Raw genomic sequence first — 26,997 nt, forward strand, 5'->3', positions numbered from 1 at the left:
CTTTGTTCCAGGTTCAGTATCCCAGATTTCACGCTGTGCCGTGGCCACACCTGTTCTGGCCACTGACTTATTCTGAGGAGTGACTGACAGGGAAGCACCTTGCTGAGCATGCATCTAAGCTGCCTTTGTCCAGTCCCCTCCCCCACCGATCAGCAGGGAACACACCTGGCTGTGTTTCCCACTCCAGCCCATCAGCCCCCAGCATGTGGGGTCCGCAGGGTGACGTTACCAGGAAGGAAACACCGGCAGGCGCCAAACAAGATAACCCCGAGCCAAGAGCACGAGAGAGGCAGCACCTTTGTTTAATGAATTATATATTCCCAAATTTTTGTGGGCTTGCAGTGCCCACGCCCATTCTGGCCAGCCGTCTCTGTCCCCAGGTGTGGTTGACAGGCAGGTACCTTCCCTGTGTCACCCCAGCCTTACGGGGCATGGGTCTGTCCTCCCTTCGTGGCTCCCAGGGGAATGCAGATTTGCAGCTTCCTGGTGAAGCTGCGCAAATGACATGGGTACAGCTCTGGCCTTTCTCCCTCTGCTCCTTTTCCTGTTACTAATAGCTGACTAACTGCAACAGTATCGCTTTGAATACAGACTGTGTCCCAGACCCTGTGGGTGGCTTTCCCTCAGTGGCAGCTCTGCACCCCAGTTGCCTGGGACATGTGTCCCTGAGATGGAGCCGAACAGGCCAGCTCGTTTCTGGCCTGTCTGCGGTGGTCAGCTGGTTACTCTGCCAGGACAGCTTCCGCCTTTAGGGTTCTGGGGTTATTTGGGGAAGCCTTTTGAATCTTCCTCCCTCAGTGTCTGTGTGTTTTGTCTGTTTAGTAATGTCTTACACTCTGTGGTCTTTCGCTTCAAAATAACATGTTGCTCTATGGTTGTGGTTTTACTGTTAAGGGTTGTGCCATTGCAACCCCGATGAGGCGCCACATGTCCAGAGGTGCTGAATGGCCCGCGCCCAGCAGCACTGGTGGTCAGGAGGATGCCTGTCTTCCCGCCGCAGGCCCTGGCAGGCAGGCGCAGCTCGAATCTTGGCTGGAAACAGGTCACCTGGGTGTGATTCCATGGGTTCTCTCTCTGTGACATGGCACAGCTGAAAGATTGTCATCGTTGAGTTTTATCACAGGGTTCATGTTCATTTTTCCCACCTTGATGATGAATAGTCACACAGAAGAGGAAAAACATCCATTTTGTAATCCAGGTGGCTTTTGTGTTGCTTGATGGCGTGTTTTCAGTCATTCTGTTCGTGCATCCTCTCGCCTCCTTCCCAGAAAGATGTTGGAGATGGAAACGCACCTTTTCCATCGCTGTTCATCCACACAGGTTTCTCTCGAGTCCAGTGAAGGATTTTATGGGCTCTGCCTCGCATTCTGTTTAGAAAGCGAAACAGAGAAAAGTTTAGAAACAGTGGATGGGTCAGCATGAGTGGGTGTGTGTGTGGATGTATCATGGCAGACAGTGCCCGGTGAGTTCTGTGTGGCATCATCCAGCTCCGTGCCGCACCTGGCACAGAGGAGTGCGAAATTAGACCCGGACTTTGGTCTTGGCCCCGATGTTTCCCAGGTGCATGTTCTAAATAAAAACTTTGGGGTCACAGGGTAACTCAAGTAGAAAGTGCTATCGAAGGACACAGGAAGACAGTAGGCGCCCAGAGACAGAAGCTGGTGAGACTTGGGGGGGGGGGGCTGGGAGCGGCAAAACCATGCTCCCTTCCCCTCTGCCCAGGTCCCCTCCCCAGTCCCCGGTGGTGTCCTTTTTGCAGAATTCCACTTTGGCCTCCCAGCTCTCCTTTCTGCACACTCAGCTTGTTCCTGCACAGCTCCGCCTGCATGGGTCTGGGCGCGTCCTGCACCCCCTGCACACCCACATGATACGGCTTTTCTCCCAGCCTCAGCCCCCATTCCTTTCTGGTCTTTCTGCACCTCAGTCCTGAATTCCCTGGAGCACCGCTGACTCGTGGCGTGGCTGTGGGACTGTGGAACTGTGGAGTCCGAGGCTTCATTGAGCCGGAACTTTCCGGAGCACTCTGAGCAGTGGTTGTTGCTTCTCCACCGTCTGCTCTGAGCTTCACCTGGGGGTGGCCAGTGAGGCGCTCTGGGTCCCGCTGCTCCTTGCAGCGCCTCCTGGTGCCCACTGACGGATGCTGTGGTTCTGTGCTTTCTCTCCAGGAAGCAACGCCTGTGTGCCCAGGCCATGCAGTCTCCTGTGCCTGCCCACTGCCAACCACAGTAAGAGCTGCAGGTGTCCGGAGGGCGTGTCCAGCACTGTCCTGCCGTCTGGGGACCTGAGGTGTGAGTGCCCTGTGGGCTATCAGCTGAGGAACAACACCTGTGTCAAAGAAGGTGCCTCCCCTCCCCTCCTCGCCCGCCCGTGCCCCTTCTCCCTTTTCCCTCTTCTCTGCGGGTGCTCTCTGTTCCCCAGGGTTTGTGAGTTAGGGAAAATGCCCAAGGTACCAGTAAAACCACCAGATACTTCTCATCTCAGCCAGGTTCTGGGCCTGTGGCATTTCCGTCCTCATTCAGAACAGTCCTGAGCTGTTCATTTAAAAATAATAGCTCAGAATAATATTATTTAAAAGTAGTATGCTTTTGGTTTAAAGTCAAGTGACACAGGCTTCCCTGGAGCTGTCTTCTGTTCCTGCCCATCTCCCACACCTCCGCTCTCCAGCTCCCTGGGCGATGGACCAACTCCACTGGGAAGAGAATTGGTTTGACTCCTTCACAGCTCACCTTACCCGCCTAGCAGTTCGCCCTCACCCCACCCGCAGCCCGAAACGTCCTGAACTTTCAGACAGGTGCCGCGAGGGCCTGGCGTTCCTGCGTACCGGCCGTGGCCTTGGGTCCCCTTGTCCTGGCCGTGGCCTCGTGTCCCCGTGTCCCAGCCGTGGCCTCACGTCCCCATGTCCCGGCCGTGGCCTTGTGTCCCGGTCGTGGCCTTGTGTCCCCACATCCCGGCCGTGGCCTCGTGTCCCCGTGTCCCGGCCGTGGCCTCGTGGCCTCGTGTCCCAGCCGTGGCCGTGGCCTCGTGTCCCCGTGTCCTGGCCGTGGCCTCGTGTCCCCACGTCCCAGCTGTGGCCAGTTGGCTGCAGCAGCCTCATCACACTCTTTCTTTGAATTTGAAAACCCAGAGTCTAAGCATTTTCTCCGAAAAGCTGTTTAATCTTTTTGTTCTGTCTGATTCTAACGCTCTCCTCTTTCCCAGTCCCGAGCCTCACATTTCTGTCACTGAGGTGAACCCCTGGAAGGGACCTTGTCATGAAGTCCCCAATCCATGGCCCAAATTCCACTTTTTCTTGCTCTCGAGTGACTACAGGTCACCACTGCCCACGGAGCCTCTCTGTTGGGGCCGAGGTGTCGCCTGACGTCTCTTCTCCACACACGAGGGAGGAGAAGAGCCCCCTGCAGGCACAGGGTCTGGCTTGAAAGTCGTTTCACAGTCACTGGGAGAGAATCCGAGGTGACACGGCTTCGGGGAGACGGGGAGCAGGCCCTCCTGTATCCCCATGTGGTCCACCCCACCGACAGCACGCTTTTATCTGTGAGGAATTAAACCTGAGTGTTTAAAGATTCACGGGGTAGGAAGACCCAAGCGTGTAAGGAAAGTCTGCATGACACACTCGGTTGAAGAATACGTGTGAATACATACAACCGCACAGTGTATGCAGCTGTGGGCACACTGAACACACATGTGAACACCGTGTAGTGCAGAATGAAGGTGTTCCTGTGGAACGAGGGTTCCCTGACCCGGTACATGTCCCTCTGCCCGCTGCGCCCTGTTGGCACCATATCTCCTAGTTCGTGTCGTCACCACCCAGAGACACCCCTCCAGCCTCTCCCCCTTTCGCTTGACTGGGAAGGGGAGAGAGGGCGGGCCGCCGCCCCTCCGAGGCCGTGACCGGGACGGAAGCGGAGCGCTGTGGCTGCACAGTGACGCTGCTCTCCCCGCCAGGCAGCGCCTGTCTGCACAGCCAGTTCCGCTGCAGCAACGGGAACTGCATCAGCGGCATCTGGCGGTGCGACCTGGACAACGACTGCGGCGACATGAGCGACGAGAGGAGCTGCCGTGAGTCTCCGCGTGGGCTTCGGCCACCCTCCGCTTCCCGTTGTCCGAGCGTCTGTCCCCGGGACTGGCCCTCAGAGCAGCGATTTTCACCCTTGTTCATCTCGTGGCTTTGATTGAAATTCTGTGGCACACTGAAAAGTATACTTTTTGCGATTTTTTTTTAAATCCTCACCCAAGGATATTTTTTCTATTTACCTTCAGATAGAGTGGGAGGAGGAGAGAGAGAGAGAGAGAGAAACAATGATGCGAGAGGGACATATTGATTGGTTGCCTCCCACACAACCTGGACCAGGGCCGGGGATGAACCACAGCTGAGGTACGTGCCCTTGACCGGAATCGAACCTGTGACTTACTGGTCCGAGGGCCGACACTGACCACTAAACACACTGGCCAGGGCAAAATTAGGTATAACTTTGATTCATGACACCAGGCAGCTATTGTGTTGGCTGTTGGCCCTTTTTTATTTGACAGTCAAGGGAAAAGAGATCAGCGCCCCTGGCTAAATAGTCAGGTATTGCATGTTTTAAAAATTCTTGGGGCACCATGGCAAAAATCACTGCTCCAGGGTGCTGACTGGCCCCTCATGGTCGGCGATGCCCATTTAAGCTGATGGGGTTGTTTGGAGAACAGAGAAAACACATCTCCATACTCAACTAGTATGTGTTATTATTTTAAGACAGACACATAAATATAAGTTGACCACATCATTGTGAAAGATGTACAGAGAGGCACCACATGGCTGACACTAAATTGGGGGTCGGGCAAGCGGGGTTCCCTGTGGCCCGACCGCAGTAATAACCCCGGTGACCGGGCGGTGGCAGGTGCCGGGTGCAACCTGTAAGTTCAGTTTCCGCCTTGTGCAGCTGGGAACCGGTCTGGCTCCGGTGCTCCTCCAGCCGGTGGGTGCTGGTTGCGTCCACCGCACTGGGGTCCTCGTGTGTCTGGAATGTGGGGACATTGCTGTTGTGCCTATAAAAGTGTCTTTGGGTCACGTGATTCCTGAGGTCTACCCAGTAGAGTGTGTGATTCTGTTTGACAGGGTGTGAAGACAGAGTTAGTTTTCAGCAGCTTTGACATCATCCTGTCAGTCAGTGACATGTCCATACACACACTCAGCAAGAGTGGGAGACCCTTTGTGTCAGGCTCTGGACTGGGCCTTGGGATGCGCTCTGAGCAGGATGGACAGCATGTGAGGTCTGGACGGGAGCGACAGAAGCAGTGGCCAGTCGCATTGGTGTGCCGATGCCGTGAGGGGGAAGGTCCAGGGAAGGTCCACATCTTTCTCACGTAGGTGTCGTGAAGGGCCCTGGGGTGAGCAGAGGTAGCCGAGCCCAGGTGGAGGGAGCAGCATGCAGGAGGCCCGTAGGTCACAGTGTGTGTGGCCTGGTCAGCAAACTGGTGAGGGTCACTGGGAACTTGGGTGGCACAGGGGCCAGGGGAAGTTCGATCAGTGTGTGGGGCCTAGTACAGGAAGGTGCAGTCATGGTGGACGAATAGCCAGAGCCCCTGGAAAACGTTAGGATGTACATGCTCACAGCATTGTGGAGGGTTCTGGAAAGGAGTTCATTACATAGCAGGTGGGTGGGAGTGCTTCTTGGAATTCACTCATCGCAAGAAAATTGCTCAGCCGTGACCAGGCAGGGGAGGAGAGAGGGGCTTGATGAGCCAATGTCCACGGCTAGGGGTTCCTCCTGGGGCCCCTGGACTTTGGCTTCTGCTAGACAGACAAGCATGGGCCTCATTGGTTCAGTGTTTTGAGAAAGACCTCCTCACACCTTGGGGTGCTGCCTCCACCCCGCCCTGAGCTCTGCCATTGGCCTGCAGCCCCCACACCTGGAGCTCCTCCAGCGCAGTGGCACCTGGCTCTGCCCCTGGCGGGGTGTGACGTCAGCGTGGAGACCTGCTTTCCTGCCGCTGCACTGGGCTCAGGCCCGGCTGGTCCCACCGGGCAGAGGGAGCAGGCGAGGGCTGCAGGGAGAGAGTGTGGAGCCCGGGATGCAGAGCGGGTGTGCTCTGGGCCTGTCTCCGTCCGGGCCGGGAGGGCAGGGGCGGCCGGGCTGCGGCACCAGGATGGGACAGGGCTGCCTGGCGGGGGACGTGAGGCCCTCTGGGCAGACTCCTGTGTGGGGAGTTGTCAGGTGCTTGGGGTTTTTCCGTGAACCCCCTAGTCTTGTCACTTTTACATTTGCCCGCCCCCACCATGAGCTCAGTTACAGAGGAGAAGTAGAGCTTTGAATAGGGGTCAGGGATGTCTCACTGCAGGCTGGCCCCGGCCTGTCACCTGGCTCCGGACAGCGGCCTCCGTCCGGGACCGTCCCGACAGGCGCTTCCCTGGCCCTGGGGCTGTGCTGCCGCCCAGGAGGTCTGTAGAAGAGCAAGACCTCGCTGCCCGTCCGGACGGGGAGCGCGAGGGGCGTTGGGGTAGGGCCATGGCAGTGCTCCTGGCAGCGTTGCGCTCACTCCCTATTTAACGGGCTCTGGCCCAAACTTGTTTCTTACTTATCTTCACGATGATGCCATGAGGTAGGCGTTATCATCATTAAAAAGTAGAGGGAAGAGGCCTGGCCAGTTTGGCTCAGTGATTGGAGCATCGGCCCATGGACTGGGGAGTCGCAGGTTCGATTCCGGCTAAGGGCACTTGCCTCGGTTGCGGTTTTTCCTCGGCCCTGGTTGGGGTCGTGCAGGTGGCACCCACTCGATGTGACTCTCTCACATCGATGTTTCTCTCTCTCCCTCTCCCTCTGTGTAAATGTACAAATATCCTCGGGTGAGGATTTAAGAAAAAGAAGCCGAGGGAGGGAAGGCACAGAATCGTAGGTGAGTTGTAGATGGTGAAGACGTACATCTAGCTTTTCTGAGCTTCTTCACAAGCATGTGCCACATCGTCTTCTGCATCACCTGCCGCTTTTCACGTGGGGCTCACCGAGGCTCCGGGAGCTTCCGGGGAATTGCTTGAGAACGAGGTGGACCAGGATGGGAGATCAAGACCTGATTGGCTACAGAGCCCATGTTCCTGCTGCAGAACTGCACCCCCACTACCTCTGTTCCCATGTGACAGGGGCCAGCTTGTGTGCGGCACGGGGCTTCCTAACGCTGGCTCTCTGGGTGATTTAGGAGGACCCCTCCCATCTGAGGGGCGTCGGGGGCCAGCCCACCGTTCTCTCCCAGCCGTGCCTTTCCCACTCGTCCTAGCCTGCTCTCGTGTGAAGCTATGTTGTAAATCCCGGGCTCTCACACGCTTTGTTCTTTCCATAAAGCTGGGTTTTGTTTCTGTTGCTACAATTCAGGTCTGCTTCCCTCTTACTTTGAGTGGGTTTTCCAGGGGAGTGTCTGTGCTCGGGGGCTGGTCATACCTACTGAGTGTGTCATCTTTCCCCCTTAGCCACCACCGTCTGCGATCCGGACACTCAGTTCCGTTGCCAGGAGTCTGGGACCTGCATCCCGCTGTCCTACAAGTGTGACCTTGAAGATGACTGTGGCGACAACAGTGATGAGCATCACTGCGGTAAGGGGACACGATGTCCGGGAGCTGTCCCGGGTGGGGGCAGCGTCCTTGCTCACTGGGCTGGCTCCTGGATTTCTGAAAGCTGTCAGCTGCCTGCCCACCCCGTCCAGCGGCACTACTCGTTCACGGCAGCTGACCGCCTCCCTGCACGCTGTCGGCCGCAGTGCCCCCACGAGGAAGGGCTTCTGAGTGGACTGGGTCCTCGGGCCACACAGACTGGGCCCCACCTCCTGGTGCTGTGTGTACCCTGTGGGGCCACAGCTCAATGCCTCTGTGAACTGCTTGGTTCAATATTATTCAGAAAACTCTTAGAAGTCAGCAGACCCTGCAGACGTCGTTTGAGCATGTTTTCTGAATGGAAATTTTTATATGTAGAAATAGAGTGTTGGAGTGATAGAAACTTTCTCCTTCGGTCATTTTAGTTTCACGAGGAGGTGGCTGAGGGCCGTGGAGGTGCCAGGGTCCGTCTGTCCGATGGGGCGCTGGAGCCTGTGTTCCTCGTGCCCTCCGGTCCCACGGACGGCCCTGCCAGTTTCACGGGGCGGGGCGGGTCGATGGGCTCTGGGGCCCGCCCCGAGGTGCTGGCCGAGGGGGCACAGCGTGCGGTGCAGGTGGTGTCCAGGCTGGAGCCGGACGCTGTCCCCGGCTGCCCGGGCAGGCCGAGCTTCCAGACAGGGCCTGCTTTTCAGGGGCAGGTGGTTTGACTCGCAGGGACTGAACCAAGGGAGCAGGGAAATGCTCCCGTCTGGTTCTCAGAGCACTTTTTGGGGGGGTTTACGTAATTTTTTTCATCTTCCTAGAAATACAAAGTTCCAGAAAACAATCTTTGGGATTCACAATAATTTCTCTTTATTCCTCCCGTTTCCCACTCAACACACTGAGGGTTAGCGGGGGAAAGGCCACACGTTACATGTTCCTGGTGGCGTCTCACCACTCGCTCGGCTCACGCCTGGCCATTGAACAGTCACACTGCCTTGGGGCTCTCCGCCCGTGGTCCCGAATCTGCCCACGGTCTCAGCCCCTTGCTCAGAGCCAGGGGCTCTCCCGAGTCTCCAGACTTTTCTCACAAGTAGCCAAATCACCAGCTTCACCGTCAGCCTGTCTCCCGAGTGAGGCAGCTGAGACCCGAAACTCGGCCTCTGCCGTTCCCTAGACTGAAATCCCGCCGCGGACTGAAATCCCGCGGCGGCTCTGCTTCCTGCTGTCCTCGGCCCCACACCAGGTGCTCCAGCGGAGGCCCCTTTCGAGTCCTGGTCAGGGTGCTCCCTTCAGACGGCCCAGCAGCCACCGTCCCTGCAGCTGCACCCACAGAAAGCCCCAGCTCGGGTCCCTCTGTTTGGAAGGTCAGCACTGACCCAGTGTCCCCGAATTGAGCATCTCCTACTGACCTCTTGAGACGTTTTCTTCCTCCTTCTCTGAGACCACAGGCTCCGTCTTTAGTTTTCTGTTACTTGAAAATTCCCCTTTCTGGGCACCTAGAGGCCGCTTCACAATCCTCTTCCCATCAGGACTGCACAAGAGGTGGTACCTGCGCACTGACATCGGGCGGGCCCCTCTGCCTGAGGGGTGTGGAGGTGTCTTATCTCTGCACCTGCACATGGCCGACCCGTCCTCAGCGAGCTCACGTCCCCGCCTAGGGTCTGGGCGAGCACGCCGTCCAGATGAGCACGTTGCTGGGGTGGCGGCAGGGACCCGGGGCGGGCAGGTCAGGCTCGGAGACGCATCCTCCCTGTCTCCCCGCAGAGGTGCACCAGTGCCGGGATGACGAGTACAGCTGCCGCTCTGGCGTGTGCGTCCGCGCCTCCTGGGTGTGCGACGGGGACAACGACTGCCGAGACTGGTCTGATGAGGCCAACTGCACCGGTCAGTGTTTCCTGTGCGCCTGCGCCTGCGCTGCGAGCTTGCGCCCAGAGAGGAGGCGCCCCGGGAAGGACCTTGTGCCCCCTGGTTCCCTGTTTCTCAGGGGCTGGGCTGTGCTGAGCTTGGGACGAAATGCCAGCCAGCATCCTGCGCCCTTCACTGGGGTCTTGCTGGGAGTGTTTCAGGGACGAAGGGATGCAGGGTCGGTTAGTGTTCTGGCCCAAGCTGCTGCTGCTGCTGTTTGACCCTCACCGAGGGCGTTCTTGCATTCCCCGTCAGATGGAGCAGGAGCGAGGGAGGGAGAAACATCCATGTGAGAGAGACACATCGAGTGGTCGCCACCCACACGACCTCAACCAGGGCCAGGGACACTGCAACCTCGGTGCGTGCCCTTGGTGGAGCCGAACCGGGTCTCTCCGTCAGGTCCGCGGGCCACGCTCTGACCGCTGAGCCAGACCGGCCGGGCCCAAGCTTATTTCTGCAGGACCAGTGGTGAGCAGTTCACAGCGGGCCCTGTCTGGGGACCGGGTGCTGATGGCACTGAACCACCTGGTGTTTCTGAGTGGGGCACTGGGGGCCCCCCAAACCCTAAAAGCCTAGACTGCTTGCACCTTGCGGTTAGCGGTGCAGTAACAACACGGGAACAGCAGGAGAGTGCAGAGGGACGTGCGGCAGAGCCTCGCGGCAGTGCCGATGCTCCTGTTGGGACGTGGGTTCCCCATGGTTGACACATGACAGACTGAATGCCATGCGCATTGTGCAGAGTGGGGGCAGCAGGGAGCTGAGGAAGTTGTGGGGGAATAAAAGCAGAATCCCATTACCTCCTGGGAATTTTCCCCGCGACCAGCTCTAGACATCGTCGTTGAGCTCGACCCGAATGCCCTCCCGTGATGGCAGTAAAGGCTTTTGTCTCACCGTTCAGGCTTGGTTTACAGTCCACGTGTTTGTTTAGTTATAAAGTATGTTCGTTTTACTAGGAAGATAACTTAAAAGTTTACCTACAATATTATTTTGAACTGGATTCAGGCAGACAGCAGAGTGGTAGACAGTCACACACAGTCCCCCCAGTAGTTCCAGTCCCCCCCACCTGACTCCCTGTGCCGCCGGCTGTGTTCCCTGCGCTGTGCTTGACATCCTTGTCCTGCTTGTGGCTGCCGATGGCCTTGCTCCTCCCCACCTCTCCGCCAGTCTCTGGCAGCCGTTCGTCTGACCTCTGGGTCCGTGCGTCTCTGGATTGTGTTTATTCTTGTATCTTGCTTTTTACACTTCACATATTAGTGAGATGATATGAAAGCAGTTCTCAACCTGTGGGTCATGACCCCTTTGGGGGCTGAACGACTCTTCCACAGGGGTCGCCTAAGACGTAACAGTAGCAAAATTACAGTTATGAAGTAGCAGTGAAAATGATTTTATGGTTGAGGGTCACCACAACATGAGCAACTGTATTTTTAAATTTTTTTATCCTCGCCTGAGGACATTTTTCCATTTTTTTTGTTCAGATAGAGTGGGAGGGAGAGAGAGAAATATCGAAGTGAAAGGGACACATCAAGTGGCTGCCACCTGCACCACCAACCAGGGCTGGGGACAAACTGCAACTGAGGTCCATGCCCTTAGGGGGAACCGAACCCGGGTCTCTCTGGACCACAGACCAATGCTTTAACCACTGAGCCAAACTGGCCAGGACGAGGAACTGTATTAAAGGGTTGCGGCATTAGGAAGTTTGAGAACCACTGTGATATGGCATTGATCTTTCTTTAACTGGCTTATTTCACTTAGCATAGTACCCTCTAGGTCCATCCATGCTGTCGCAAATGGGACAATGTCATTCTTTTTATGAATGAGTAATATTTTATATAGGTATCATGGCTTTTTAATACACTAGTCTATTGATGAACAGTTGGGTTGCTTCCATATCTTGGCTATTGTAAATAATGCTTCAATGAACATATGGGTGCATATATTCTTTTGAATTAGTGTTTTGGGCTTCTTTGGATAAATACCCAGAAGTGGATTTGCTGGGTCACAAGGCAGTTCCATTTAAAATTTTTGAGGAACCTCCACACTGTTTCCATTGGCCTGCACCAGTCTGCATTCCCACCAGCAGTGCACAAGGGTTCCCTTTCCTCCTCAGCCTCACTAACGCCTGTCTTTTGTGGATTTTTTGATTAATAGCCATTGTGACAGGTATGAGGTGGTATTTTGTGCTGGTTTTAATTTGAATTTCTCTGATGATTAATGATGTTGAACATCTTCTCATATGTCTTTGTCCATTTGATATCTTCTTAGGAGAAGTATCTATTCGGTTCCTCTATTTTTTAATTGGATAGTTTGCTTCTTTAGTGTTAAGTAGTATGAATTCTTTATAAAATTTAGATATGAAGCTCGTATCAGTGTATCATTGGTGAACATTGTCTCCCATTCAGTAGGTTGTCATTCTGTTTTGTTGATGGCTTTCTTTGCTGTGCCAATGCTTTTTAGTTTGATGTAGTCCCATTTCTTTATATTTTCTTTTATTTACCTTGCCTAAGATTGTATATCAGAAACAAATTTTGCTAAGAAAAATGTGCAAGACTACTGCCTATGTTTTCTTCTAGGAGTTTTATGGTTTCATGTCTTACATTTAAGTCTTTAATCCATTTTGAGTTTATTCTTGTATATGGAGTAAGAAGGTGGTTGAGTTTCATTTTTTTACAAGTATCTGTTCAATTTTCCCAATACCATTTATTGAATAGACTGTCGTTACCCTATTGTATATTCTTGCCTCCTTTGTCAAATAGTGTTTATTGACCATAATGGAGTGGGTTTACTTCTGGGCTTTCTCTTCTTTTCTGTTGAACTATATTTGTGTCTTTATGCCGGTGCCATGCTGTTTGGATTACTAAGGTCTTGTAGTATAGTCATATATCAGGTAACGTGATTTCTACAGCTTTGTTTTTCTTTTTCATGACTGTTGAGGTTCTCCAGGGTCTTTTTCAATATTATATAAATTTTTAGATTATTTGTTCTAGTTCTGGAAAATACATCATTGGTATTTTGATAGGAATTGGGTTGAATCTATAGATTTCTTTGAATAGTGTGGACATTTTAATGATATTAATTCTTTCTATCCATGAACACAGTGTATACTTAAATTTATTTCTGTCTTCAATTTTTTTTTTATCTATATTTTTAAATTAAAATGTTTATTGTTGTGAGTACTACACATGTCCCTGATTTTTTTCCCATGCCCCCTCCTCCCAATTCCTGCCCCACCCCAGGCCTTCATCACCCTGTTGTCTGTGTCCTTGGGTTATCCATGTATGTATTTAAGTTCTCTGGTTAATCTCTTCCTGCCCTTCCTCCCCCTTCCCTCTGAGATTCTTCAGTTTGTTTCTTCAGTGCCTTCTAATGCTTTGAGTACAGGTATTTTACCTCCTTGGTTAAATTTATTCCTAGATTTTTTTTTTTTTTTTGATGCAGTTATGAATGAGATTATTTTCTTAGTTTTTATTTCTATTAGTTATTATTGGTGTATAAAAATGCAGCCAAGCCCAGGCTGGGTTGCTCAGTTTTTTGGAGCATCATCCCATACATCAAAAGAGTTGGTTGTGGGTTCGGATCCTGATCAGGGTACATACCTTGGTTGTGGGCCCATCCCAGCTTGGGGCACATATGGGAGGCAACTGATCAATGTTTCTTTATCTCATTGATGTCTCTCTCTCTCTGGTTTTCTCCCTCCCTCTGTCTAAAAAAAAAAAATCAATAAAAACATATCTTCAGGTGAGGATAAAAACATGCAACCAATTTCTGAATATTAATTTAATGTCCTTCTACTTTACTGCATTCATTTATCAGTTATCAGTTCTTAGTAGTTTTTTGGTGAAGTCTTTAGGGTTTTCTATGTACAGTATCATGTCCCCTGCAAATAATGATGGTTTCCAATTTGGATGCTTTTACTCTTTTTTTGTCTGATTGCTGTGGTGAGGACTTATGGTGCTATGTTGAGTAAGAGAAGAAAGGCAACATTCATGTCTTCTTCCTGATCTTAATGGAAATGCTTTTACTTTGACACCACTGAGCATGATGTTGGCTGTGGTTTGCCATATATGGCCTTTATTATGTTCCCTCTATTTCCACTTTGCTGAGTCTTTTGTCATAGATGGGTGCTGGATTTTGCCAAATGCTTTTCCTGCATCTATTAATTTGATCATGTGACTTTTATCCTTCATTTTGTTTATCTGGTGTGTCATGTTAATTGATTTGTGAATGTTGAACCGTCTTAGGAATAAATCCCACGTGATCATGGTGTATGATCTTTCTAATGTTTTGCTGGATTGGTTTGGTATTAGTTTGTTGAGAGTTTTTGTGTCTGTGTTCAACAGGGATATTGGCCTGTAGTTTTCTTTCTTTCTTGTGTCTTTATCTGGTTTGGAATTAGAACAATGCTGACCTTATAAAATGAGCTTGCGAGTCTTCCCTCCTCTTGAATGTTTTGAAATAGATTGAGAAGGACAGGTTAGTCCTTCTGTGAACGGCTCATAACATTTACCTGTGAAGCCATCTAGCACTGGACTTTTATTTGCTGGGATTTTAATTTATTATTGTTATTGCTTTGATTTTATTAGTTATAATCAAATCTGCTCAGATTTTCTGTTTCTTCTTGATTCATTTATGAAAGAAGGTATGTTTCTAGGAATTCATCCATTTCTTCCTGGTTGTCCAGTTTGTTGTTCTGTAGTTGTTTGTAATGTTTTTAAAAATAATTATTTGTATTTTTATGGTATCAGTTGTTACTTCTCATTTCTTTCAGATTTTATTTATTTGGGACCTCTCATTTTTTTTTTTCTTGATGACTCTGCTTAAAGTTAAAGGTTTATCAATCTTGTTTATCTTTTCAAAGAAACAGCTCTTGGTTTCATTAATCTTTAGTATTACTTTTAGACTCTTGTTATTTTTGTAGTTCCCTTAGGTGTAAAATCAGATTATTTATTTGAGATTTTTCTTATTTCTTTTTAAAAAACATGTTTTTATTTAATTTTTTTAGAGAGAGAGGAAGGGAGAGAGATATAGAAACATTGATGTGAGAGAGAAACATCGAATGGCTGCTCCTGCATGCCCCTACCAGAGATTGAGCCCCCAGCCCAGGGATGTGCCCTGACCAGGAATCGAACCAGGACCTCTCAGTCCATCCACTGAGCCACACTTGCCGGGCTTTTCTTACTTCTTGATGTGGGCCGTATTGCTGTGAATTTCCCTCTTAGAAATACTTCCCCTGTGTCCCATAGATTATGTGTCTTGTGTGTTCATTTTTATTTGTCTCAAGGTAACTTTTGATTTCTTCCTCAATCTCATCATCAACCTATTTATTCTTGTTTAGCTTGCATGTGTTTTTTCTTCTGTTTATTTATTTTTTCTTGTAATTGGTTCTAGTTTCATATCACTGTAGTTGGAGAAGATGCTTGATGTCAATTTTTAAAAATGTATTGAGATTTGTTTTGTCTTAAGAGAATGTATATTCTACTGCTTTGGATTGAAATGTCTGATAATATGAATTAAATTCATCTGGTCTGGTGTGTTAAGGATACTGTTTCCATCTGGTTGCTAAGGATATTAAGGCCGTTGACTTTTTTGGTCTGGAAGACCTGTCCATTGATGTTAGTGGGACATTAAAAGCCCCAGCTGTGACTCTGTTGCTGTTGATCTCTCCCTTTATGTCCATCATAATTTGCTTTATATATTTTAGTGCTTCTGTGTTGACTGTGTAAATGTGTATAAAGGTTACATCTTCTTGTTGGATTGATCCCTTTATCATTATGAAATGTCCTTTGTCTCTTACTATAGTATTTTAAAGTCTATTTTATTTTAAAGTCTTTTTTGTCTGATGTAAGTATTGCTACCCCACCCTTTGTTTGTTTGTTTGTTTGTTTGTTCCCATTTGCATGAATTGTCTTTTTCATCCCTTTACTTTGTGTGTGTCTGGTTCTGAGGTGGGTCTGCTGTAGACAGTGTATGTACTGGGAGGCAGGGGGCCAATGTAGGTTTACAGTTATGAGTATTCAAAACAGTTTTTTCTTGTGTTATTATTTATTGTATTTTTTCCATACAAACAACTGTGAATCTATTTTTTGCCCCACCTTGTATGAAAAAAAACCACTTCTTTTCTTATCCATTCAGCTACCCTATGTCTTTGGATTGGAGCATTTAATCCATTTCCATTTAAAGTGGTTATTGATAGGGACATATTTATTTTCATTTTATTCTTTAAAACTATACTCCCTATTTTTCTTCTTCTTCTTAAAGAAGACTGTTTAACTTTTCATGTAATACTGGTTTGGTGGTGATGAACCCCTTTAGCTTTTTCTTGCCTGGGAAGCTCTTTATATGTCCATTGATTCTACAAGATAGCTCTGCAGGACAGAGTAATCTTGGTTGTAGGTCCTTGCTTTCCATCACTGAATATTTCTTGCCACTCCCTTCTGGCCTATAAAGTTTCTTTTGATAAATCAGCTGACAGTCTTATTCCTTATAGGTAACTAACTGCTTTTCTCTTGCTACTTTCAAGATTCTCTCTTTGTCTTTAACCTTGCCATTTTAATATGTTTTCAGTTTTATCATCTTTCTCTTCTGCTTGGTACCCCTGTCATGCCACTGTTGATATGATTCATTTTGTCCAGAGGTTCCTTAAACTAGTCTCATTTTTTTTTTTCCCAAATTGTTTTTTCTTTTTGTTGCTCTGATTGGGTGTTTTGGGCTACCTTGTCTTTCAAATTGCTGAATCTGTTCTCTGCTTCATCTAGCCTGATGTTGATTTCTTCTAGTGTATTCTTTTTAGATATTGTATTCTTCATTTCTGAGTGGTTCTTTTTGTTGTGTGTATTTTGTTTTTTAATCTCTTGTTGAAGTTCTCACTGAGTTCCTTGAGCATCCTTACAAACATTGTTTTGAACTCTGTATCTGGTAGCTTGCTTGCCTCCATTTCATTTTTTTCCTAGAGATTTCTTCTACGCTTTCCTTTGGGGCATATTTCTTTGTCCCTTCATTGTGGCCTCCTCTCTGTTTGTTTCTGTGTATGTGGTAGATCTTCTGTGTCTCTGAGTTTTGGTCATAGGTGGTATCCTGTGTGGCTCAGTGGCAGTCTTTCTGGTCACCTGAGCCATGTGCTCCAGGAGTGTCCCTCCTGTGGGATCTGTGAGCCCTCCTGTTGCAGGTGAGTCTTGACTGAACTTGGCTTGTCTGTGGCTGGTATCAACCCTCCGCTGGCTGTGAGGATGGACCTGATCACAGTGCATGAGCTGGTGAGCAGGGCTTTACTCTGAAAAACAGAAGTTGCTCCGACAGGGTCTGGTGCCTTCAGCGATCTCCCTTTGGGTCCGCTGCTTGTGGAGCTGATTGGGTCGTGCTCTGATGTGGTCTGAACCCCACCACTGGATCTTTTGATTTTGGGGCTACTTGTGAGGGATTCCAGTACAGGTCAATATCGGGTTTGCCTGGGACTGACCCTGGCTGCCTGTTTGGAGCAGCAGAGCCATCCACAGTGTGTGGCGTCCTGTGCCCAGCCTGGCATGCGTGGGAGTGGTGGAGCTGGCCTCGAACCTGGGGCAGCTCAGCAGAAGGTCCAAGGACATTGAGATGCGCCCTCACCTGCCATCTGCCTGTTGGGCTCAGTCACTGAAGGAGCCTCTGGTGATATGCAGTTGGCGAGTTGTACAAGGTAGGTTCTCCCTGAGCTCACCAGGTGGACACAGACTTGAACTTGGTGCAGTGCTGGGTCTGAGGCCACTCCGCAGTAGTTCCAGGGTTCCCCAAGGCCAGCTGCCACCTGCCGGGCGCCCAGAGGACTTGTGGTGGGGCGGGCTCTCAGGGAGAGGTCAGAGAGTTCACTGTGGTGAAACAGACCAGTGTTTGGCTGTGTGAAGGGTGGACTCTTCACTGGGACCGTGGCCAGTTGTGTGTGGGAGGGTAAGTGGCCCCTGGCACAGAGACACAGCCCAGCCTTCCCCACACTCCAGTCCTCTCAGGGCCACCCTCCCTCCACCACAGTCCGGGGTGAGCGGCCACAAACGAGCTTTGGTGCACTGGCCCTTTAAGAGGGCACCTAGCTTTCTCATCAGACCCTGTCTCTCTGGGGACAAAATCCCGGCTCTGGTGCTCCAGGCTGGGAGCCTGGCATGGGGCAGAGACGCTCCTCCTCGGGGGACCTTGGCAGCTGAGCTCTCCCTCCAGAGCCTCAGCCGTGGGTGTGGGGCCACCTTGCAAACCTCAGCTCCTCCCCCCAGGGTCGAATGGCTTCCACAGGTCCTCAGTCCTAGATTCCATTCAGCTGGTCTTCAGCTGTTTGCTCGGGCTGATTGTTGGGCAGTGAAGGTGCGATCCCAGTTTGGTGCTGGGAGGGGGTGCGTGTTGCTGCCACCCACTCGGCCGCTGTCCCTCCCAGTTTGCAGTTCACTCGGCATCGGGCAGCGTCTCGCTCGTCCAGCATGGATCACTACTCTTTGAAATAGTGGCCTGACTCCTGAATCCCATCTTCGTCATCTTGCCGCACAGTCCCCAGGACCCTGTCCACCGCTTACTTGTAAAAGCGAAGCCAAGTACTTAGGTCTTACTTGTAAAAGCGATGCAAAGTATTTAGTTCTTACTTGTAAAAGCGATGCAAAGTACTTAGGTCTTACTTGTAAAAGCGATACAAAGTATTTAGGTCTTACTTGTAAAAGCGATGCAAAGTATTTAGGTCTTACTTGTAAAAGCGATACAAAGTATTTAGGTCTTACTTGTAAAAGTGATACAAAGTATTTAGGTCTGCTTTCCCATCTTCAACTCAAGCTGAAGAACTGCTGCGCTTGTGAAAGACAGGGCTCCTGCAGGGCCCCTTCTGCGCATGTGCCTGTGCCCACCGTGCAGTACCTGGCAGAGGATTGGTGCAGCCTTTGCTGACTGCGTGATTCTACGCACCTGCTTCTCTCCAGTCACTTTAGACTAGACGTAGCCTTCGGTGGCCTTGAGGAGTAAGTGTGTCTCTACCAGGGCCACGTACGTCACACAGGGTGATGGCGATGCTGCCAGACTTCCGTCCCTTGTGAACCTCTGCATACCCTTTCCCACCTCGTCTCGGTGTCTGCACCCCTGCCTCTGGGGGCCACAGGGAAGGCTTCTGTCCTCGTACAGGCCTGGCCTGAAGAAGGAGGAAAACCACGCTTCACCAAGGCACGTGGTCATCCCAGGAAGCCTGCGGATGCTGTTTGGAGGCTTTGGGTGTGTGTGGGGGTCACTGGTTAATAAATTTGATGGAGGCACTTGGGCATTTCAGTGTGTAAGTCGGGGGGATTGAACATCTTGCTAGCACAGCCCCATTCGTCAGACTCCTGTTCCAGCAGCAGGCTGGTCTTTCAGGGTGAGTGAGCTTCGTTTCTGGGGGTGGGCCTGTCACAGAGCCCCACCGACCATGTCGAGGGCTTGCCTCTTGACTGCAGCCTTGTTCTGGGGCTTTTCTTCCAAACTCAGCAGAGTCTGCGGTCAGATGTGAGCTTATTGAGATGTGCCACCTGTCGCTTCATTTCCTGACCTAATAATTAAGTCACGTGCAAGGCCAGAGGATATACGTGGGGCCCGCCGACTTCCTGTTGATCTCAGCTCACTTGTGTGGTCTGTGCCGTTTGCCCTCCTCTCCCCCCTTTCGCTTCTGTGGAGTGGGTGTTGTGTGTTCCCTTTTCCCACCCCTCGGCATTGGCTTTGAGCTTAAACGTGATGTCTGTGCTTTTAGCTGATGCTCTTAGACGTCTCACGTGCATTCTTAACATGTTCCCTGTCTCTGCGCACTGTGTCCACAGCAGCACGCGCAGTAAGTTCTCAGACTGGCAGAGCAAACGGAGGGGTGTGTTTCCAGGCTGTGCTGTTCCTGGGCAAAGGCTCCTGGAGCGTGTATGGTACACTCACTCGTGTGTCAGAGGTCCGTGTGTTGCAAACACTTTTCTTGAATTTGGAATGTCAAAGCCCGTGACACACGGAGACTGTGACCTGGTGGGCGAGCTCTCGGAGAGCTGTGGTCTTCGGACACATACGGAGACAACAGGCAACAGACCACCACTGGTTTTAAAGTGGCTGGAAGAATCAGACTCTCTGTGTTTCAGACGACTGCAGAAATAGCCTCGGAATCAGCAGAGGTTCTGGAGGGCCCTGGACACCCAGTTCTCGGGCCCTTGAGTAGCGCAGTGCGAACCGTCTCAACTGAGTATGTAGCTCAGGAACTCGCCTGTTTGTTGTGCCTCCTCCTCCTGCCCACCTAGTGACGCTGACAGCAAGCCCGTGTGATGTGTTCTGTTGTCTCGTGCCCGTGGTAACGCGTTGGTCCTGGCTTCCCTCAGGAAGGAGCAGACACCGCACTGTTTCGGAGGAAGACGGGGAATGAACGGAGAGGGTGGGTGGCAGCGCTGGTTGGGTGTGAGGCAGATGTTTCGCGTTCGACCTGCTCTCTGACCAAGGCTCTGAGCTGTTCCTAAGTGGTTCCCAGGTGGCCTCGGCCCCTGTGTGCGGATGCAGCTGTCCATCTATAGGGGCCCCGTCTCACTCGCTTCTAGTTTCTTTGGATGGCTGCAGTGGACGTCGGGCATCGTGGTCGCCTGGTGGATGTTGCTCTCGACGGTCCAGAAGGCGAGGCAGTCACAGGAGCCGGGGCTTGCTTGCTCTGTGACTTTGGTTCTGAGGTTTTCCACATTGCAAATTGGGTGGTTTACTTAGATTTATAAAATCATGGCCTTTCTGAGCTTAAAGGGGTCCTCAGACAGGAATGCAGTCGATGGACCGGAGGCCTTCGGTGGTGGGCGGACAGGTCTGCTCGCCTGCAGTCTGGAGGAGTGGGGCTTGGGGGGAAGGCAGCGGCAAGGGCGAGTGGAACCCGGACAGCCCCAGGGCCGTCGCACACTGACCTTCGTGAATGCGGGCCGGTTCCTTCACTCCCTCAGCCCGGTTCCAGCCGCAGGAGGGGAACGATTATTCCGTCGAGGTGGGAAGTGGAAGCTTTCGAACACGTAACTGTGACATTTACAATCCCACGGACTCACGTCGTTGCCCGATCAGGAGGCTGTGCGCCAGGTGCCCACACCTGGCCAAGGAGAAGCGAGATGCTTACAGTCCCACCGTGTCACCCAGCACCGCCCTTCGTGGGCAGCCCTGCTGGCTGGCAGTGGGGAGGGCACTGACGGCCCCCTCTCCCCTTTCGTTGGCAGCCGTGTACCACACCTGCGAGGCTTCCAACTTCCAGTGCCTCAACGGGCACTGCATCCCGCAGCGGTGGGCCTGTGACGGCGACATGGACTGCCAGGACGGTTCTGACGAGGACCCAAGCGTCTGTGGTAAGTGTGGGTGCTGTGGGTCTGGCCTGGAGCTGCTCATTGCTGCTGTCCGGGAAGAAACTGGGCCGTGTGCCCACGCTTGCCTGCCCGCCCTCCGTGGCTTTGCCGTCGGTGCAGGCTTCATTCTCAGGCCAGCCTGTGGCCTCGTGCTCTTCCCAACCGCTGTGGACAAACACGGGCGCCGCCGAGCCCACCCAGGGTGCACACGCAGTCACGCAGCCGGTGTTCTGCCGGAATCAGCCCCAGCTCGGATTAAGGAGCGCACCTTGTGACAAGCGTTCTCTGTCCTCGGGAACGGTTTACCAGCCTGAAAGCAGAATTTTTCAGTATAATTGATTTTTTAAAATATTCTGAGCTAGTCCACCTTCATCATAGACATTAACCACAAAGTAGCTGCCACAACAACACAATATACACAATTCTTTATGCCAAATGTTTTTAAGGCACCCTGCGCCTACCCTTCTGCTGCATGTCTGTAGGGAGAACCCCGATGTTTCCCCTCCACCTTGGGTGGAGTACCTGAGTGCTGGCACTTCTTAGCCAGCAGGTGTTTTCCACCAGGAAACCCTGCAGCACTAACTAAAACACTCTTCCTGAGACGCAGCGGGTCTCCCAGGTGAAGGGCTCAGTCCTGCACCACTCCCCGCCCCCTTCAGATGCCAGTCCCGAGTCCCAGGCTCACCTGCACTTCCGACTGGAGAATGAAGCTGTACATCTGGGTTCCCACGACTCCCGCCCTGGGTTTGATAATTGCTAAAATGGCTCACAGAACTCAGAGAAACACTAGGTCTTCTGGTTCACTGCCGAAGGTTGCAGAAGGCTGTGATGAAGGACGAGGCGAGCATACCTACCGGTGGAAGGAATGCACAGGGCCAGGTGTGGGGAGGGGCGGAGCTTCCCTGCCCAGTCCGGGCACCACCCTCCCAGACCCTCCCTGTGCTTAGCAGCCTGGAAGCTCTCAAAGCCTGTACTCCTGGGGTTTTATGGATCTTCATCACATAGACGTGATCAACCACCAACTCATCTGCATCCTTCTCTCCTTCCGGAGGATGGAGGGTGGGAAGTTCTAAGCTGTATCAGGGCAGTTTTCCTGGTGACCAGCCCCCATCCTAAAGCTGTCCAGGCACTGCCAGTGCCATCTCATTAGGATGAGACACTCCTGTTCACCCAGAAATCACCGGGGTTGTGGTAGCTCTGTGCCAGTAACCAGACGCAGAGACCAGTATATGTATTTCTCATTATTTTATACCATACGTCACAAGTTTTCACAGAACTGCAGGCATCGCCTGCGTGTGGTTCTGCATCACAGTCCTTTCACGTCAGCATGAAGGGTGTGTCTGTGTCCTTTCTGTAGGTGTTTGTGGTAGGTGCCCACTCATCTCTTCACTGTACCCCTCCTAGGTTGCCCCCTGGTGGGCGTCAGGTGTTTGCAGATTCAGTTCTGCACAGTGAAACCTTGTCCTGGGGAACAAAGGCTTCCTTTTCCTCTGAGACAGGGGTCCCTTGGTATCGCTGGGGTCCGTCCCAGGACATCTTGCAGATACCAAAACCTGCGGGTGCCCCGGGCCTAGGGTGACTCTCCATTTCTGTGGGCTCTGCCTCTTTGGGTCCAGCCACCTGTGGTTTCCTGTCTGAGGTTGGCGGAGTCTGCAGCCACGGTGTGGCCTTTAGCTACGAAGCCGACTTCTTCCTGGGATTGTTCTCAATACGAACTGCAGGGTCAAAGGTCCTGATGGATTCCATTGCTTTTCGTTATATTTCCAAGTGATTATAGTAAAAAGCATCTCCATTAGCAACATATTGTGTGTTTCCCCAAGACTCCCTTGGGATTATGTTTTATCTTTTTTTTTTAAATTATTATTATTTTTTTATCCTCACCCGAGGACATTTTTGTGTCTATCTTGAGACAAAGTGGGAGGGAGAGAGGGGGAAAAGAGAGCAAAACATCGATGTGAGAGACACATCAAGTGGCTGCCACCCACACGGCCCCAACCGGGGCTGGGGACAAACGCAACCACGGTCTGTGCCCTTAGTGGGAACCGAACCCGGGCCTCTCTGGTCTGCGGGCCGATGCTCTAACCACTGAGCAACCGGCCAGGGCTTACGTTTTATCTTTCTAATTGCTTTCACAAGTTTGTGTACTTTTATACTTTTAAAAAAGCTTTTCACACTTAGTGACCTGGCTCCGCGCGGTGGCGCCGCCCAGTTCCTGTGCGCTGTCTCTCCAGTTACTCAGGAGCGGCGACTTCGCAGGGTGAAAGCCCGTGCTGTCGCCTTCCAGCCGACCCGTGGGGCTGCTCCACCAGGACCTGTGCGTGCAGAGGCCTCAGGCGACCTGCTCGCGCTGCTGTTCGGCCACCCGTCTGGCGGCCGCTGTCTGTCCAGGGCAAAGGGCGGCCTGCGATGAGAATTCTCTGCCCAGTGAGAAACCTGTTTCTTACCGTTTCTGGGACAGTTTCTCCAGAAGGGCTTTGGCTCAGAATTCCAAAGAATGAAGATGGGGCCCTGGCTGGTTTGGCTCAGCGGTTGGAGCGTTGGCCTGTGGACCCGAGAGTCCTGGGTTCGGTTCCTGCTACAGACATGTACTCCCCCCCACCCCCCCAAAAAAGGAATGAAGATGGGTGTGATGTAAGAGAGTTTGCAAACTGGTTTATAACCAGGATTTATGTGTGTTTACCATTCATGGAGGCTTTGCTTTGACTTTTACAAGATATATACTTGAAGTTTTCAAATGAGTGACACATTCACATGGTTCAAAATGGAAAAAAATTCCAAGTTCCACAGTGGACACGTGTCTGCCCGTCTCCTTGACCTTCACCCTCCGGCAGGAACCGTGAGGCATCCTTTCCGGGTGGTTTGAGCGCTTAGTGAGCTCAGCCTGCGGGCCTTCTGGTCGGTTCCCACATGTGGCGCCTGCTGTCTGTCCCTTGTTTCCCTCTGACTGTCTGTCTCATAACAGTCAGTGTTCTAGCGAGTGACTGTTCATCATGAGGTCCCGGCGATGGACTTGCAGGTGGTTTATTGCGTGTCGCAGTGACTACTTGTACTCACATTCTTCTTCGCGTGTGGGCAGACCACTTCTCCAAGTGGCATCGCTGGGTCACAGTGCACGTACGTGTGTCACCGTGATAGCTGTTGCAGGGGCCGTCCCGAGGGGGCACAGACCTCTGCCCCCTCGGAGCGTGTGCTGCCTGCCTGTGCCCCGTGCCCCGTGCGTGCCTCCAACACCGCCTCCCGTTTCAGAGAAGAAGTGCAACGGATTCCGCTGCCCGAATGGCACCTGCATCCCCCCCAGCAGGCACTGCGACGGGCTGCAGGACTGCTCGGACGGCTCGGACGAGCAGCGGTGCGGTGAGTTCCCCCGGGCCCGTGGCCGTGAGGGAAGCGAGCACACATTGGACTGCGTCCTTCCCTTTCCTCCGTGACTGCGTGTGGTTAGCGTTCAGCTGAGCGGACCCGACTCTGAGGGAAACCGTCTCCAGTGACACGGGGCCTGCAGGGTGCGCATGTGCTCTGAGGAGTTGTCCCCTGGGTGTGGCTGGCGGGCTGGGGACCCTGGGATGCCGGTGCCGCAGCTCAGGTCTGAAGGCTGACGGCGTCTCTGGTGTCTCTTCCTGTACGAACACTCGGCCCTGTTGGGTCCGAGCTCTGCCCCGATCCATTCAAATAACTGTACTTATTTCATTTAATCTTAACTGCATCTTTAAAAATGCCCTGCCTCTAAACACAGTCACATTGGGAATGGGCTTCACCGCTGGAATGGGGTGGCAGGTGGGTCCAGGTCAGTGCAGACACGGGCCCTTCGTGGTGGTGCGCCAAGCCCTGGGCTCGGCTGTGTTGTGTCCATAGTGGCTGAGCTTGTGGGCTGGACGTCAGGCAACTGAAGGTTCGTTCTTGCTTCTCCCCCAGTCTGTGCTCTTGTAGAATCACTGCTGCCCGTTTCTCACTGGGAAAGCAGGGCAGTGAGTTCTCACAGTACTGTCTTCAGAGTTCAAGGCTGTCCCTTTAGGTCAGGGCTCCGCACAGTCGTGGTGGCTGGCACTGCTCTTTCTGGGCGAATGCTGAAGCAGGGGCAGGACGCAGGCTGGCGGGGGCCCAGAGGGGGCCCAGGCCTGTCCCCGCACAGGGGTCAGCGCCAAGCTCAGGCCTGCCCCGTGGGCCCCGCGCGGCGCTCAGGCCTGCCCCCGCTGCCTTGCAGAGCCCCTCTGCACGCGCTTCATGGACTTCGTGTGCAAGAACCGCCAGCAGTGCCTGTTCCACTCCATGGTGTGTGACGGGGTCGTGCAGTGCCGCGACGGCTCGGACGAGGACGCTGCGTTCGCGGGATGCTGTGAGTGGGGGGGGGGGGTGCCCCGCAGAAACCGCCAGGGCCACGGGGCCTCCGTGGGGAGGCCCTCACCCAGGCACAGGGCTTGGTGGCATGGCCAGTCTTGCACGCTCTGGGGGAGACCTTCCTTTCCTGTGTCAGAAGCAGTGCCTGCTAGTTGCTGGGGTGTGTGAAGGGAAGGTGGAAGGTGGCCGAGAGACCTCGGCTCAGGAGTGGCCTTCCCTGCCCGCTCCAGCGGTCCTCACAACACTGTCCCACGGCGCACACTGTGTTCGCTTCCTGCATGTCTCCCTTTCTGGGGCGTGTGCACCCCGAGAGCGGGCCTCTCTTGTTCGCTGCGTGAGCCCTGCTCCCGAAACTGCCCTCCCGTGGCGCGTGCTGTGTGAGTCTGCGCGGGCTGCCGCAGCGCGAGGACCGCAGGCCGCACGGTGTACACCGCAGACACTGTCGCCTTATCGCCTCACCGTTCGGGGGCTGGGTTCCGAGGTCCGAGTGCTGGCGACTTTGTGTCCTTCTGAGGCCCGTGGCCTTGACGCCCAGTGGCCTCTTTCCCGGGTCTTCCCAGGTCCTCCCCTGGGCCTACTGTGACCTGATCACTTCTTAAGGGGTCATCAGTCATACTGGGTTAGGGGTTCACCCTAACAACCGCATTTTAACTTCATTACCTGTTTAAAGACCTCGCCCCCAAGTGCAGTCACATTCCGAGGTGCCGGGATGAGGCTTTCCCGTCACTGACAGTTAAAATGTTATCCCCACCCGAGGACATTTTTGCATCTATCTTCAGAGAGAGTGGGAGGGAGAGTGGGAGAAGGAGAGAGAGAGAGACACATCGACTGCTGCCACCCACACAACCCCAGCCGGGGCCGGGGACAGACTGCAGCCCAGGTACATGCCCTTAGCGGGAACCGAACTCAGGATCCCCTGATCCGTGGCCGATGCTCTAACCGCTGAGCCAAACTGGCCGTCACGGAACTCCCCAGCTGGACGGCCCTGGGTGGCGGGCTTTCTCTCTTTCCGCGTCTCCGAGCGGCCTGCCGCTTTGACGCATGGGGTGTGCAGGTGACCGGCCTCACGGACCTTGGTTTGCTGTCTAGCCCAAGACCCAGAGTTCCGCAAGGTCTGTGACGAGTTCAGCTTCCGGTGTCAGAGTGGCGTGTGCATCAGCCTGATCTGGCGGTGTGACGGCATGGATGACTGCGGCGACAACTCCGACGAAGCCAGCTGTGACGAGAAGGGCTCAGGTCTGCGCCTCCTGGTCCCTGCTCCGCACCCGTAGCCGGGGACACGCCCAGCACACTTCCACACCCCTCTCCCCTCTCCCCCGGAGTGTTCCCCGCCAATCCTTGAGTCACCATGGGAGGGACTGGGTTTCGAACTGGCATCCTGACCCCCAGTGGGTGTTACTAATAGGTAACCAGGTGTAACTAGTAGGTGATTACCTAGTACGTAATCGTTGGTACCATTGTGCTGTCTCACTGGGGAGTCATGGGAGAGGCTGTTCCTTTGGTGAGGTGTCTGAACTTAAAGCTTCGGTACTATTCTCAAGATACACAGAAGTGTGGGTCGGAGAAACGGGAGTTTGGGTCAGCGAGGGTGGGCTTTTGTTGAGTGTGTGGGTGTGTTTGGCCGCCCTCTGGGTCCAAGAAGCTACCTCGTCTTTCTCTGGAGGGGCGTGCGGGCTGGGGACAGGTGCTGAGGTGTGGGAACGGGAGCTGTGTCCACCGGTGCCAGGCAGAGGACCAACGGTGTGCTCTGTCCCCAGAAAGCCCTGCAGAAGCCCCACGCTGCTCCCGCTACTTCCAGTTCCAGTGTGAGAACGGCCACTGCATCCCCAACAGGTGGAAGTGTGACAGGGAGAACGACTGCGGGGACTGGTCCGACGAGAAGGACTGTGGAGGTAGGAGGGCCTGGCTGGCTCTGCA

General features: G+C 52.9%; 1 protein-coding gene across 3 annotated transcripts in view; it reads left to right on the top strand.

Annotated features, from left to right (window-relative positions):
• Positions 1 to 26,997, top strand: part of SORL1 (sortilin related receptor 1) — a 183,212-nt gene that overhangs the window by 109,852 nt on the left and 46,363 nt on the right. For all 3 annotated transcript variants that reach the window (XM_036277033.1, XM_036277034.1, XM_036277035.1), the window contains exons 22-30: positions 2,166 to 2,339; positions 3,946 to 4,059; positions 7,442 to 7,564; positions 9,308 to 9,427; positions 20,623 to 20,748; positions 23,992 to 24,099; positions 24,947 to 25,078; positions 26,170 to 26,316; positions 26,838 to 26,972. In XM_036277033.1, coding sequence (XP_036132926.1) covers positions 2,166 to 2,339; positions 3,946 to 4,059; positions 7,442 to 7,564; positions 9,308 to 9,427; positions 20,623 to 20,748; positions 23,992 to 24,099; positions 24,947 to 25,078; positions 26,170 to 26,316; positions 26,838 to 26,972 — 1,179 coding nt within the window. The remainder of the gene's footprint in view (positions 1 to 2,165; positions 2,340 to 3,945; positions 4,060 to 7,441; positions 7,565 to 9,307; positions 9,428 to 20,622; positions 20,749 to 23,991; positions 24,100 to 24,946; positions 25,079 to 26,169; positions 26,317 to 26,837; positions 26,973 to 26,997) is intronic.

The sequence above is a fragment of the Molossus molossus genome, unplaced genomic scaffold (genome assembly GCF_014108415.1).
Source record: "Molossus molossus isolate mMolMol1 unplaced genomic scaffold, mMolMol1.p scaffold_m16_p_22, whole genome shotgun sequence".
In the NCBI taxonomy this organism is placed as follows: Eukaryota; Metazoa; Chordata; class Mammalia; order Chiroptera; family Molossidae; genus Molossus; species Molossus molossus.